The sequence below is a fragment of the Nerophis ophidion genome, linkage group LG26 (assembly GCF_033978795.1).
Source record: "Nerophis ophidion isolate RoL-2023_Sa linkage group LG26, RoL_Noph_v1.0, whole genome shotgun sequence".
Lineage (NCBI taxonomy): Eukaryota > Metazoa > Chordata > Actinopteri > Syngnathiformes > Syngnathidae > Nerophis > Nerophis ophidion.
In genome coordinates this window covers 27,391,597-27,407,873 of record NC_084636.1, presented here as the reverse complement: position 1 = coordinate 27,407,873, position 16,277 = coordinate 27,391,597, and the positions used below count along the sequence as shown (strand labels likewise).

At 39.7% G+C, this 16,277-nt stretch overlaps 2 protein-coding genes across 4 annotated transcripts in view; both read right to left on the bottom strand.

Annotated features, from left to right (window-relative positions):
- The window catches only part of plin3 (perilipin 3), a 23,373-nt gene extending 21,682 nt beyond the window's left edge, over window positions 1–1,691 (bottom strand). The window contains exon 1 of one of the 2 annotated variants that reach the window (XM_061888347.1): window positions 1,537–1,691. In XM_061888347.1, coding sequence (XP_061744331.1) covers window positions 1,537–1,617 — 81 coding nt within the window. In that variant the 5' untranslated portion in view covers window positions 1,618–1,691. Of the gene's footprint in view, window positions 1–1,531 lie in introns of both variants that reach the window. The other variant, XM_061888348.1, reaches the window with a different exon arrangement.
- Window positions 1,692–4,230: 2,539 nt separating this feature from the next.
- Window positions 4,231–16,277, bottom strand: part of rgl1 (ral guanine nucleotide dissociation stimulator-like 1) — a 101,451-nt gene continuing 89,404 nt past the window's right edge. For both annotated transcript variants that reach the window (XM_061888313.1, XM_061888314.1), the window contains 11 exons: window positions 16,138–16,241; window positions 15,986–16,070; window positions 13,799–13,888; window positions 13,604–13,690; window positions 13,191–13,223; window positions 12,984–13,105; window positions 9,714–9,803; window positions 8,322–8,505; window positions 7,991–8,242; window positions 7,784–7,898; window positions 4,231–5,519 (listed from right to left, as the gene is read on the bottom strand). In XM_061888313.1, coding sequence (XP_061744297.1) covers window positions 5,329–5,519; window positions 7,784–7,898; window positions 7,991–8,242; window positions 8,322–8,505; window positions 9,714–9,803; window positions 12,984–13,105; window positions 13,191–13,223; window positions 13,604–13,690; window positions 13,799–13,888; window positions 15,986–16,070; window positions 16,138–16,241 — 1,353 coding nt within the window. In that variant the 3' untranslated portion in view covers window positions 4,231–5,328. The remainder of the gene's footprint in view (window positions 5,520–7,783; window positions 7,899–7,990; window positions 8,243–8,321; window positions 8,506–9,713; window positions 9,804–12,983; window positions 13,106–13,190; window positions 13,224–13,603; window positions 13,691–13,798; window positions 13,889–15,985; window positions 16,071–16,137; window positions 16,242–16,277) is intronic.

The following is a 16,277-nucleotide window of genomic DNA, read 5'->3' as shown; positions in this document are numbered from 1 at the left end:
GTTGTGTCCTTGGGCAAGACAATTTACCCATCTGCTCCCAGTGCCGCCCACACTGGTTTAAATGTAACTTAGATATTCGGTTTCACTATGTAAAGCGCTTTGAGTCACTAGAGAAAAAGCGCTATATAAATATAATTCACTTCACACTTCACTTCACTTGTCAACCAGTAGGTTTTCGGGGATAAAATTGTGGTAAAAAGTCGCCACTTACTGGAGATCAGCTGAGCTTGTGCTGTCCATACAGCTGCCGTCAACTTCCATCAGACACTGGCGTCAACACACCCGTGGATACACCCTTCCGACTATCAGGTACTGTTAAACTCACTAAAACACTAGCAACACAATAGAAAAATAAGGGATTTCCCAGAATTATCTTAGTAAATGTGTCTAAAAACATCTGAATCCGTCCCAATGCAATCATGTTTTTTTTTGTTTTTCTTCCTAATCCGTATATCCTAATATCAATATCCTCAAACACGAATCTTTCATCCTCGCTTAAATTAATGGGGATATTGTCGTTTTCTTGGTCCGAATAGCTCTTTTTGTTGGAAGGCTCCCATTAAAAACAATGTGAGGATGTGAGGAGCCATCAACATGTGACGTCATCGTCTGCGACTTCCGGTAAAGGCAGGGCTTTTTTTGTTAGCGACCAAAAGTTGCGAACTTTATCATCGATGTTCTCTACTAAATCCTTTCAGCAAAAGTATGGCAATATCGCGAAATTATCAAGTATGACACGTAAAATGGACCTGCTATCCCTGTTCAAATAAGAAAATCTCATTTCAGTAGGCCTTTAATGCAGTATGAAGAAGAATGTTTTAATGTAGACGCATAGAATCATCATACTGTTGTGATTACATGCATCAAGTGTTCATTCAAGGCTAAGGAAAAATATCGAGATATAAATCGTATATCGCGATATGGCATAAAAATATCACGATATTAATAAAAGCCAATATCGCCCAGCTTAGCGCGCCAAAATCTGGAGAAGAAGAAAAATAATTTAAAAAAAACTTTGCTTTGGAGCATTCACACAATAATGTGTCATCTTCCATGTGATTGACTACTTTGTGACCTTTGATGTGCATATCAGCAAGACAGAGACTACCTTCAAGATGGAATTATCTAAAGCAAGCGTACACAAGGAGCATTTAAATTGCGTTTTATAGGCGAGATTTGTCACAGATTGTCTAAATCAATCTACAAGGTGGTCGTTTTAGGCATAAAGTAGGTCCCAGACGACGGCGCGGGGTTACAGGAGTAGTGACACGGCAAGTGAGACATCTTTTTACCCACTTTCTGGGTGGCGAACTTTACCCCAGATGACGCACTCATGCTCCCTACATTTAATTTGTTTTGGTTGTATTTTTGTCAGAAGTTAACTCAAACGGTGTGGACGGTAATTAAAAGCAATGGCGACATTTGAATAGCAGGACAACAAAGCAGGTGACATATATTAAGCTAGTTAACAGCGCGGTTTCATGAAATCAAATATTCAAATAAACACGGAGTTTTCAAACACAAGACTGACCTTACTTTTGCGGGACTTCTTGTCGCGGTTTGACCCAACTGTTGAGAGACTTCTGTCCGCGATAAAAGAACTTGGAGAGCGAACATTGACAATATTAATCCAGTCTGGAAGGCGGAGTGTGGGGTTGGGCTTTGAACTTTTGACCAATCAAACGAGAGTTTACTGGCAGGTCAAACGTTTCAAACCGGAAGAACTACAAGCCGGCTACTTCCTGGTCACGAGACACACACTCAAATAGTAATAGTGTGGTAAAAAAATATATATATTATATTTGTGTAAAGTTACGATGAAGTCTTTTTTTAGAACATTTAATCAATATTCATTTTTTATAGCCATACAATACAATATTTACAAAGCTTAAAACAACACAAATCGAAGATAAATATACTAATATATATATATATATATATATATATATATATATATATATATATATATATATCAATCAATCAATCAATCAATGTTTACTTATATAACCCTAAATCACTAGTGTCTCAAAGGGCTGCACAAACCACTACGACATCCTCGGTAGGCCCACATAAGGGCAAGGAAAACTCACACCCAGTGGGACGTCGGTGACAATGATGACTATGAGAACCTTGGAGAGGAGGAAAGCAATGGATGTCGAGCGGGTCTAACATGATACTGTGAAAGTTCAATCTATAATGGATCCAACACAGTCGCGAGAGTCCAGTCCAAAGCTGATCCAACACAGCAGCGAGAGTCCCGTTCACAGCGGAGCCAGCAGGAAACCATCCCAAGCGGAGGCGGATCAGCAGCGCAGAGATGTCCCCAGCCAATACACAGGCAAGCAGTACATGGTCCGATCGGACCGGACCCCTTCCACAAGGGAGAGTGGGACATAGAAGAAAAAGAAAAGAAACGGCAGATCAACTGGTGTAAAAAGGGAGTCTATTTAACGGCTATATATATATTTATATACACACACACCGTATTTCCTTGAATTGCCGCCGGGGCGCTAATTAATTTAAAACCTCTTCTCACTCCTGCGCTTACCAAAGGCATGCGGTAAAAGTAAGCATGCGCTAATTATTTTAAAACCTCTTCACACTCCGGCACTTACCAAAGGCATGCAGTAAAAATTTCAGTGTGATGTCAGCTTGGACCTTAAATCCTACTGAATAGCTCTTAATCTTCTTCCCTTTATACGATTTCAAATCACCAGGATTGAAATCAGCCTCCTCCATTTTGAAAATGATGACAGGGGAAGTGTCACTCGTGACATGACGAGTTTGACCAGACGGTAATACTAAGCATGCGCTAATTATTTTGCGAAGCGAGTTTGACCCGGCAGTAATTCAAGACAGGCGCATACTATATGCCCTGCGGCAATTCAAGGAAATACGGTATATATATATATATATATATATATATATATATATACAGTACAGCCAAAAGTTTGGACACACCTTCTCATTCAATAAATCAAATACATGTTTATTTATATAGCCCTGAATCACCAGCGTCTCAAAGGGCTGCACAAGTCACAACAACATCCGAGTTACAGAGCCCACATAAGGGCAAAGAAAAACTCACCTCAATCGGACGTCGATGACAATGACTATTCAATGCGTTTTCTTTATTTTCACGACTATTTTACATTGTAGATTGTCTCGGAAGTCAAAACTATGAATGAACACATGTGGAGTTATGTACTTTACAAAAAAAAGATGAAATAACTGAAAACATGTTTTATATTTTGGTTTCTTCAAAATAGCCACTCTTTGCCCTGATTACTTTTTTGCACACTCTTGGCAATCTCTGGATGAGCTTCAAGAGATAGTCACCTGAAATAGTTTTCACTTCACAGGTGTCATAGTTTAGATGCCTTCAGTGACAATTTACAATGTGTTGAATGAGAAAGTGTGTCCAAATTTTTAGCCTGTACTGTGTATATATATATATATATATATATATATATATATATATATATATATATATATATATACATATATATACATACATACATATATAAATGCACATATGTATATATATGTACACATATATATGTATATATACATATGTCTATATATACATACATATATAACTACATATATATACATATATAAATACATATGTATATATATACATGTATATACCTATACATACATACATGTATGCATATACATATATACATACATTTATACATATATGTGTGTGTGTGTATACATGTGTGTGTGTGTATATATATATACATAAATCATACATACATACATACATATATATATATATATATATATATATATATATATATATATATATATATATATAAAATATTAAAGAAGAAATGCCCTCCATCCATCTACAAGTAATGTTGGTGGAAAACAACCTACAAGCCCACATGAATAACATTGATAACCCATGGGTAAAATGAACCCTTAAAGTGTGGAAAATGATCATAAAGGCATACAATCTGGAGAATGATATTACAGTTCCTAAAAGCTGTGCCGATAATTCAGAGTTCACACCTAATAAATTAGACTCAAAATTCAAGGACTGGTTATCGGGTATAACAGCTTTATGTAGTGTAATGAAAGCTAATAAAATGCCCAATTATCTTTAAAATCACACTGCAAAACTCTTATTGTGTATTAAACCCCAAAAATGTACAAACATTGATTTAAGGTGCAGTGTGCATTACTCAGTCCGAGTAATAGGAAGACTACAAGACAACTGAGTTAATAGTTGGGATAATAATTTATTGATTTAGGTAGAGGAAGAGTCTTTGGCAATGAATACTGAAGAACAAAGAATGACATTTTTTTTTTTTTTTCATGACACATTTAAGTGCTGCGGGCATCAACAAATAAGGAGATTTCTCTAACATGGTGTGACTTTTTTGTCATGGAACTTTTAAACAGCAGTGTTAACACAGAGCAGAATCAATGCAGTAAAACAACAAACAGGCTCAACTGATCAAGTAGCACTTTCAGCAGTTACCTAACTTCAGCTACACAAAGGCAAACATATTTGTGGTTCCTATGGGGAGAAATTATTTTTTAACATCAGCATCAATTCATATTTTTTGGTGTCAAAGCCCATTGAGATAATATGTGTTACGTTCTCTTAAGGCAGGCCGACCTCTTTTCTACTTTGAGAAGTGCTGCAAAGGGCATCACATTATCTGTTTCTTTTCTGTGTACATCCTAAATTCATTCATTCATTAACATTATGCAACATTAAGAAAAAAAAAAATCCTCCTACGACCCTCCAAATTACTGGCGTTACAAAAGAAACACTGATAAACATGTAAAAGCAACACTGACAAAGTCATATTTCATTGGTGTATTCACAGCCCATTGGCATGTTTTTACCAAGTGACAAGTGCAATGCTGGAGTCCATATTATGAAAGACACATTAATAAGGCCGAAAGACTTGTTAAAACCAAGTAAAGCGAACCAATCAGAATGCAACGCATGCATTCGTCATACAGTTCACGATAAAAACACTAGAGGCTTCTTTTTTTTTTTTCACAAATATACTGTTTGAGGTTCACTCATTGGTCAGTAAAATGATGCTTCTTCATGAGCTACACAGGATAAATTTGCTTCTATAGAAGAATACTGGTTCAGGAGCTTTACACACCCTTTTTTGTACATGTGCAAAACCTTGCTGCAGTAGCAAGAGGAGGCCACGCGAGGTCGCTGTCTCTCACTAGTCAAGTCACTGCGGTCTGCTACAGAGCAGGAGGAGAGAGAATGGAACACTTTCAGGTCCGTGAAATAAAAAAAAAAAAAAGGGGGGCATTGTGGTGAGTAGGGCCAGTGGTTCAATGTCACAGTGTGACTTTGCTGAGTCTGATCGAGAGGCTGGAGCGGTGATGCTGAGCGCGCGGCAGCGTGGAGCTGCAGCGGCTACGCAGCTGCACCGGACGACCCGACGAACCTCGCACGCGCAGCAGAAAGTCGAAGTTGGCCGAGGTGTTCATGGCGTAGAAGACGTTGGCGTTGTCTGGAATGATCAGCTCTGTGGAAGAAAAACTGAACTGTTATTCATCTTTGAAAATATATACCATAATTTTCGTAGTATAAGTCGCCCCTGCCAAAAATGCATAATAAAGAAGGAAAAAAAAAAACATATATAAGTCGCACTGGAGTATAAGTCACATTTGTTAGGGAAATTTATTTGATAAAACCCAACACCAAGAATAGACATTTGAAAGGCATGTTAAAATAAATCAAGAATAGTGAACAGGCTGAATAAGTGTACGTTATATGACGCATAAATAACCAACGGAGAAGGTGCCTGGTATGTTAACGTAACATATTATGGTAAGAGTCATTCAAATAACTATAACATATAGAACATGTTATACGTTTACCAAACAATCTGTCACTCCTAATCGCTAAATCCCATGAAATCTTATACGTCTAGTCTCTTACGTGAATGAGCTAAATAATATTACTTGATATTTTACGGTAATGTGTTAATAATTTCACACAGAAGTCACTCCTGAGTATTAGTCGTACCCTCGGCCAAACTATGAAAAAAACTGCGACTTATAGTCCGAAAAATACGGACTATAAGATGCGGTAAATGTTTTACACAAAATCATAACTTCAAAAATCTGTCACTCCTAATTGCTAAATCCCATGAAATCTTATACGTCTAGTCTCTTACGTGAATGAGCTAAATAATATTACTTGATATTTTACGGTAATGTGTTAATAATTTCACACATAAGTCGCTCCTGAGTATAAGTCGCACCCCCGGCCAAACTATGAAAAAAACTGCGACTTATAGTCCGAAAAATACGGTATATAAAAAAATACCTTTGTCTATATCATTTTTTGATGTGTGTGGTAGTTTTACATGAGTATTTAAAAATATTTTTCTTATACAATTAATCAATTTGCACCTAGCAAGTCAAAACTACAATATAATGGGGATATAAAGTTAAAGTACCATGAATTGATTAACGTGGACCCCAACTTAAACAAGTTGAAAAACTCTTTCGGGTGTTACCATTTAGTGGTCATTTGTACGGAATATGAACTGTACTGTGCAATTTACTAATAAAAGTATCAAGCAATAAATCAAAAGTCACGCACACACTAGGTGTGGTGAAATTACCCTCTGCATTTGACCCACCCCTTGTTCCACCTTCTGGGAGGTGAAGGCAGCAGTGACCAGCAGCGGTGGTCGCGCTCAGGAATCATTTGAGTGATTTAACCCCCAATTCCAACTCTTGATGCCGAGCGCCAAGCAGGGAGGTAATACAACTCGGCCACGTTTGAACTCACGACCTACCGATGTCAGGGCGGACACTCTAACCCATGGGTGTCAAACTCTGGCCCGCGGGCCAAATTTGGCCCGCCGTGTAATTTCACTTGGTCCTTGAGGCAATTTCAAATTAACATTAGAGCTGGCCCGCCGCTGTAACACCGCATTCACCGCTAATAGTCTTACTTGCCAACCCTCCCGACTTTCCCGGGAGACTCCCAAAGTTCAGTGCCCCTCCCGAATTTCATCCGGGACAACAATATTTGGGGTGGGCTTTAAAGGCAGTGCCTTTGCCGTTCTTTACAACCTGTCTCCACGTCCGCTTTTCCTCCATACAAACAGCGTGCTGGCCCAGTCACATAATATATGCGGCTTATACACACACACAAGTGATTGCAAGGCATACTTGGTCAACAGCCATACAGGTCACACTGAGGGTGGCCGTATAAACAATTTTAACACTGTTACAAATATGCGCCACACTGTGAACCCACACCAAACAAAAATGACACATTTCGGGAAAACATCCGCACCGTAAGACAGCATAAATACAACAGAACAAATACCCAGAACGCTTTGCAGCACTAACTAATCCGGGACGCTACAATATACACCCCCCGCTATCACCAAACCCCGTCCACCTCAACCCCACCGCTGAAAAGAGGCATTAAATTTTTATTTACATTTTATTTAATATGCCATTGATATTTTTTATTTATTATTATTATTTGAAACTCAATTTTGCATGTCACTATAAAGTTATATAAGCCTTGCTTGTTCAATATTCAATGCAAAACTTGTTTGGGTCCCTATTAAAAGGTTCATTTGTTCAACCTCGGCCCGCGGCTTTGTTCGGTTTAAAATTTTGGCCCACTCTGTATTTGAGTTTGACACCCCGGCTCTAACCACTAGGCCACTGAGCAGGTTCATGCTCCTCTGAATTTATTTATGGACAGAATTTATTTCCTGACCAAGATTACACCAAAAATGAACAAACTGCGCCCTACCTCTCTCCTCAGAGATGACCTGGACTAGCTCATATCCTTCCTCCGGCTCCTCCTCCAGGTTGTGTTTGGCCATGGCTCGGGAAATGACAGCCCTCGTCTTGTCTTGACTGGTCAGCTGTCATGGTAGACAAGATTGCTTTGAGTCTATTCCTACAAATAGGCACAATAACATTAAAAGTGAGAGACAAAGAGCGGATAAAGACATACCAGTATGCTCTTGTAGAGGTTGCCGTTGCCGTGCTCCAGACTGACCCGGACGATACAGGCGTCCTGGACCTGCGTGTTGTACACAGGGGTTTGGCTCGGGGAGGTGGGGGACATGGGGGTCAGGGACACGGAGCGTCGGTGAGTGCAGGGCGGTCCGGGAAGCGAGGGAGACACGGGTGTCATGGAGACGCTAGTGGTGGATGAACCTGTGTCCATGGAGTGGAGGGAAGTGCAAGAAGAAGACTCCGACAGCTGAACAGAAACACAACATTTGAATTATACGGAGGAAAACAAATGTGCATTATTAAACCTAACTAAGATGGACATTCACCTTGTTTTGCTGGGGGTCCGACCTGTGGGTGGGGGTCAGTCCCTCGCTGTCTGAAGGGCTGCTGGAGTCACTGGAAGACACGCTGACAGAGTCCATGCTCTCCCCTGAGCTTCCAGTCGGGGGCGAGCGTGGCGTCTCTCTGACCGGAGAACTGGATGCACTGTTGTCTGTGCCAAGGAAGAGCCTGGAGAATAGAAGTTGCCATCTCTCGTTAATATAATCTAGTTGTAGTTTGATTCTATTTTTTAAAAAACATCTGCATCTGCATACTCAGCTGTTGCTTGCTGGTGACAGTCTCAACTATGGTACCAGGCTAGCCCTGAGAGGCATTCTCAACAACCTTAAACCCAAAACGGATGTTTTGAAAAAGACTGGTATGTATAGGGAAAAATCACTTACTGGACTCGACTTCCACAATATCTGGTATCAATCACCAGCAAAGTGGGTTTTAAGAATCGACCGAGGAGAAGTATTGCGGAAAGAGATAATTCTAGATTGTACCTAATGTCATGACTGGTTCATTTATCTTCTTTTGACTTACTTTTTTGCTTTAATACGTTCTTGTTTCTGGTTATCGTTTTCATATTGACATTATCTTGATTATGTATGTACTTTATCTATCCATCCATCCATCCATCCATTTTTCTACCGCTTATTCCCTTTAGGGGTCGCTGGCGCCTATCTCAGCTACAATCAGGCGGAAGGCGGGGTACACCCTGGACAAGTCGCCACCTCATCGCAGGGCCAACACAGATAGGCAGACAACATTCACACTCACATTCACACACTAGGGCCAATTTAGTGTTGCCAATCAACCTATCCCCAGGTGCATGTCTTTGGAAGTGGGAGGAAGCCGGAGTACCCGGAGGGAACCCACGCATTCACGGGGAGAACATGCAAACTCCACACAGAAAGATCCCGAGCCTGCATTTGAACCCAGGACTGCAGGACCTTCGTATTGTGAGGCAGACGCACTAACCCCTCTGCCACCGTGAAGCCCGTATGTACTTTATGTCATATTTTATTCATTATCGTACTATTTCGTCACTTAGAATATTGTTTGTCTTTGGTACACTAATGTGTATATTGTAGGCCATTGGTTCTTTGTTTTATTTTTGCAAAAACATATATACATATACATATATTGCTCTTTTTTATATTTAGTATGAACATTATTATGTAAACTCAAAGTTATTGTTTTTTGTTGTTGCTATTTTTGTATCACAAAATGTTATCACTGATCATGTTGCACTAGATTGTAATCTTTTGTTTTGTGGTTTGTGTGATGTCTATTGCTAGGACCCCAGGAAGAATACTCTCCACTGCGGTGTAGACAAATGGGATCCAAACTAAACTATCGATCATATATGGTGTATGTATCTATATACTTACAGGCTGAGTCTCTTCACCATGCTTTTTCGGGGCTTAGGCGACGTCGGGCTGCTGTCGCCGAGACCTTCGATTTCACATGACAATGTGTAGCTGCAAACATTAAAACATCACAAACATTAGCGTTGTAAAGCAAAGAGACAAAGAGGACGGACAAAGGAAAATGTAAGATTAAGGCCATGTCCACAACAATACAGACAAAAACGCATATTTGGGGTTAAAACGATTTCTATCCACTCAAGTGTAGTTTCAAAACTGTCTGTCCACACACAAATGCATACACCTGCTGTCATGCACATTTTGTCCAATCAGAAGCCAGAAAAAAGCAGGCATTACACCTCTGTTATGTTTATTTTGATATACAAAACCGGTGGTGTCAAAGTCAAGGCCCGCGGGCAGAATGAATTATCCATGGCCCCCGGAATGATATTTGATTAGTATTAGAACCAGTCCGCAGGCCACAGCCGCCTGCTGCTGTTTTGCACGCACCAATACTCCATCAGTGGTGGTGCTAGGAATTTTCAAAAATGGGGGTCCCTCAGAAAGTTTTTGGGGTCCCGCTTTTAAAAAACAAATGATAAATGTATGCATTATCGTATATATCACATTACGTATTGTGTTTTGGAAAAAGGTTGTCATAAACGTTACGTAATTCAAAAATGTTTTAATGCATATGTAAATGTATTCAGTTGTAAACATTAATTTACTTTTCTTTTTCCTTCATGGATTTAAACTTTACCGCTGCTGGTATTTTAAAACATATTTGTTTTGTAATATTTTCATAATGTGTTGGTTGTATTCCCTCCATTTTATACCGCTTATTCCCTTTGGGGTCGCTGGTGCCTATCTCAGCTACGATCGGGTGGAGGGCGGGGTATACCCTGGACAAGTCGCTACCTCATCGCAGGGCCAACACAGATAGACAGACAACATTCCCACTCACATTCACACACTAGGGCCAATTTAGTGTTGCCAATCAACCTATGTGCATGTCTTTGAATTCTTGGCCAAAGATAGACAAACAAAAACAATCTGAAGTTTTCTTAATTTTTTTAGTTTTAATGCGATGATTTTAATAGTCAGGCCCGCCTGTGCACAGATTTTCCTTCATACAGCCCCCGAGCTAAAATGAGTTTGACACCTCTCTACTAGACGTGCACAATGACGCGTACATTATTTTTAAAACCAACTTGCATGTACAGAGAGCCCTGGAAACATTATTATCTAATTTTTTCAGTGTTTCAGTGCAGGTCTGTGCTGCTGAAACCCAATACTGATAGAATTATGGTGATGTATTACATGTGCAGTGAAGTGTACATTATTTTTAAAGTCAGCACGCGCTAACGAGCCAGGGAAATCATTTTGCATGTTTAAGTGCCTAAATAAAGTGTGCTGCTGCAAAAATCTCGTGGAATTATAAAGCTTTTAATCATCGATATAGTACATGTGTAATGAAGTGTGTATTGTCTATAACATCAGCACACACTACATGGAGGACGCTACATTGTTTTTTTTGTAGATTTTTTTTTTCGCGCCCAGCTCCATCTACAACAACGGAAGCAGCGCACGGAAGCAACACACGAAAGATAACTACATGTTATTACGTTAAATAAGGACTAAAAAATAATGTTACACCTTTCTTATGACGCAGAGCAAAAAGTCTTGATTGTCAAAATTGTACCATCAGTTGGAGGTTCCACAGCGATAGTATATAAAAATGCTGACTGTCATTAGCGCCAAGTGTCGCAAAGACCATTTTGATGTGTCTTTTTAATCAATGTAAAGTGAAAATAGCAGCATATTTACATTCAAACATAGAGTAATTCATCTAATCAGAATCAGAATCATTTTTATTGCCATTGTTTGAGAACGGGTTCACAAACTAGGAATTTTTCTTGGTGCAATCATGCAATATAGAAGACATATAAGACAAAATAGGTAATAAGATGATTAGAGTGTGTTTAAAGGCAGCAAAGCAGCATTGTTGAGTTTTGTAAATGACAGCGCAAAACCATGACGCCATCACAAGTCTCCGTTTGTGCCGTGTAAGCGGAGAGTTTTTGGCCAGCGTTTGCAAAAGTCTGCTTTTTAAAGACAAAAGTATGGGTTTGCGTGTGGGCAAAGAGGCCTAAAGGCAGGGATAAGTATGCCTTTATTAAGTATCTGTGTTCGTGTGGACATGGCCTAAGGATAAGAAAGGCAAAAAAAAAAAGGGCAGGAAGAATAGTACATTTTAATGCATGAATTGTGACTTGTGGCCGTTTCTGAAATCAGTAGGGTGGGCTCTGACAAGAACGAGGCAGTAGAAAAACAAAAAACTGTCATGTCTGTCATGCTAACTTAAGTCAAAAAATGGCAGCGGACTGTATTTGATTATCTGTCTTGCTGGGATGTAACTAAAACTGATTGTAGCAAAAATCGCAGCCTACAGTACTTCCTAGTTAATAGATGATTGATGGAAGATGGAGGGACCATAGAATTTTTTTAAATTCATTATGAGGCAGCGAGAGAGACACTATTGAGAAGATAATATCTATATGAAAACAATAACCGCAAACAAGAATGTATTCAAGCAAAAAAGTAAGTCAAAAGAATCCTCTAGAAATAGCATTCCTCTTACAAAATAATATACACACACACACACACATATATATATATACATATATATATACATACATATATACATATATATCCCAGTATGTATGTATGTATATATATATATATATACACATATATATATATATATATATATATATATATATATATATATATATGTGTATATATATATACACATATACATATATATATATATATATACATATACATATATATACATATATACATATATACATATATATATATATATACATATATATATATATATATATACATACATATACATATATATATATATACATATACATATACATATATATATATATATAAAATGAGGTGTCATACTTTTGTTCCTATGTTAGCAGTTTAATTCCTTGTTTCTGGGGATGACGTAAGATGACGGAACCATATCTTTTTTGACTCAGGAATGCCATGGGGGTTGCTTCAATTGTGTTTAAAATAACAAAAAGTGAACATTTATTAGTCCAACAAAATTCCCACCATAGTAATTGACGTATTATTTACCGATTAGATGGATGAGACTCAACATTTGCATTCTTGGGCAGGGGTAATTAACAAGATTTGCATCAAAATCTAATCCGTTCTTGTTGACATCCACAAAGTTAAATGTAGTTTTAAATGTCAAACTGTGATTACCTTTCCTCCTCGCTGAGCTGAGTTTGCCTCTTGAACCAGCGCAGGAACACCTGTTCCGGAGTCAGACAGTAGCTGTTGCAGGCCGACTGGAGCAGCTTGATCTGGGCAATCACCTCAAACTCCTGCAAATATCATTGGCTACAAATTAGTATGGATTCCAAAAGGGAGCCCCGTGTCGAGACGTTCAAGTACTAGACTTAGACCTACTCTGCGTCTCTTCTCAAAGTTGATCAGACCACCCTGCGGGGAACATAAAGAGCACGCTGTCAGGGACCAGCAGAACGACAAACATTTACTGTAGACGGACCACTCGCAGAAAGAGGCTGAGCAAAAATAAATAAACACACATGATTTCTCACACGCTCACTGACAGTTGCGTCATCGTTTCTGACAGATGCCTCTCACATGCGCAGCCTCATGTAAACATGCACTCGAACATTCAACAACATACAACAGGTGCTAACATACACAGACACACTTTATTAGGTACACCTGCACAACCTTAATAGAAAATCCACGGAAAGGCTCTTAAAATGTGCGCCTGTACTTAATGTTGTAGCCACTGAGCGTTGCACAAATATACAGCATTCATGATGTGTTTTTGTTTTACTTCTGTTTACCTCTACTAGGTCAGGAAGTGCTGTATCCAGCATGGTCAAGTCTGTCAGAAATGTCCCCAGGTAGGGTATGGTTCCCTGCATGGCCCCCTAAAGAGGAAACAGTGATTCAACGAACATGCTAGAAGAGGAATGTGCAGTTCAAAAATATACCCCGAAAGCACAGTTTTAGCTTCAGCTTTCAGTCTTTTGTCTCACCATTTCCTTTTGCAGCAGAAGTCTCTTGTGGGTACGTTTCTGATGCTCCTTGGCGCAACTCTCCAAACTGGCAAACTTGGACGTACCTTCCTGTACGGAGGAGGAAAAAATAGCTTTGGTTACGGACGTTTTAAAAATAGCGACCTACGGAATGTCCTTTCTTTTAAAACACATTTATCTGCTCTATAAACCGATTTAAGTGATCACAAAGTGAAAGCTAGGTAAACACTAGGAATTTAACCAAGACAACTCCTTTTTAGTCTCTTGAGGAGAGATTTACACTGTTTATATTTGACATGTTGCATTAACTGAGTAGGACTATAATGTGTAATAAAAGGTGCACTAATGGACAGCAACATCAACAGGATGCATAACTGCTTTCATACTCGCACCATTTGTCCCTATTAATCAACATCTACAGTAAATGGCGTAATGTTGACTACATGTAGTGAACAGCTGTGAATTACTGAATGTCTCTTAGGGTTTAGCATGTTGTCATTACTAGAGACCATAATTTACTCACCGCATCCCTTTCAAATGCACTTTTCTGTTTGCCTGTTAGATTAATTACTTAAATGATTATATGGACAAACAAGAATTTTGCCTTGTTCATATGCGCAATGTGACTAATTTCTGTTTAGGTTCTGAAGCCCACAGCTGACCAATTGAGGGAAGAGAGTGATGTGATGTGGCTTGTTGTGGTGCATTTTGGTGAGCTGGGAGTTTTTACTGTTACACCAAAACTGGAAATGCAGAAAGTTAATAAAACAACTGCTAATTATTTAACCAATCTTCAAAACGTATATAACCACAAAACAGTAGACCTATGTGATTTCTCCCGACCAATCAGCAGACAAAAGTGATGCTAATAATGGAAATAGTTACACTTAAATAACTTAGATTTATATCGTGCTTTTCTAGACACTCAAAGCGCTTACAGAGAAGTAAGAAATCATCATTCATTCACACCTGGTGGTGGTAAGCTACATCAGTAGCTACAGCTGCCCTGGGGTAGACAGGGGAAGCGTGGCTGCCAGTTTGCGCCTACGGCCCCTCTGACCACCACCTATCATTCATTCATCATTCATTCACCAGTGTGAGCGGCACCGGGGGCAAAGGGTGAAGTGTCCTGCCCAAGGACACAACGGCAGCGATTTTTTTGGATGTCAATAGGTGGGAAGCGAACCTGCAACCCTCAGGTTTCTGGCCGGCCGCTCTACCCACTACGCCGTGCCGCCCCATAATAATGAAACACATCCATCCATCCATTTCCTACCGCTTGTAGCTTTTGGGGTCGCGGGGGGTGCTGGAGCCTATCTCAGCTGCATTCGGACAGAAGGCGGGGTACACCCTGGACAAATCGCTACCGCATCACAGGGCTAACACATGATAAACATTCTGAATTGATTTAATCTATCCATTCATCCATCCATCCATTTTCTACCGCTTATTCCCTTTCGGGGTCGCGGGGGGCGCTGGCGCCTATCTCAGCTACAATCGGGCGGAAGGCGGGGTACACCCTGAACAAGTCGCCACCTCATCGCAGGGCCAACACAGATAGACAGACAATATTCACACTCACATTCACACACTAGGGCCAATTTAGTGTTGCCAATCAACCTATCCCCAGGTGCATGTCCATTCATTCATTCTCAAAACATTTTACTCATCTCATCATATGAAATATAACTTACTTCACCAATTATTAATTATTTTTATTGAGCTTACTGATGGAGTATATTGTGAATAAATTGAGAAAAGGAAGTGAACAAAAGTTTTAGCAACTGTTATGTAAAAGGGGTAGGATTAAATAAGCTCAGCTCCTTCCTACTCCTTTTCCAGCATGTTGAAAAGAGAAACTGGAAATTGTGATGTGTCATGTTGTATGCTTGCATGTTCCAAAAAAACTCAAACTCAACTCAACACAGCTAGACAGACACCATTCACACACACATTCACACACTAGGGCCAATTAAGTGTTGCCAATCAACCTATCCCCAGGTAAATGTTTTTGGAGATGTGAGGAAGTCGGAGTACCCGGAGGGAACCCACGCAGTTTCGGGGAGAACATGCAAACTCCACATACATGTATATTGTAACTATATTGTTATGTACCACAATATTAGTCGCCTGTGTGTGGTCATTCAGTTACAATATGAGCAAAACCCTTTTCTAGCGTGCACTCACCCTCATGAGCAGCTCTCTGCTGGTCAGGTAGTTGTTGTGATCAGAAAAGATGTCCGACAGCTCCTCAAACGTCTGCATGCTGTCTCTGAGGAGCACAGACAAGTCAGACAAGTGCAAAATGTTACTCTCTCCCCCCAATTATGGGGACTTACTTATGTACGCAGTTCCAAACTTTCTTAAGTCTATACAGGGGGTTGGACTGCAGCGCGGACACGATGGCTCGCAAGGAGGAGAAATTCTTACGTATGCGACACTCCTGTTAACAGAAACACAAACACAAAGGCAGACAAAA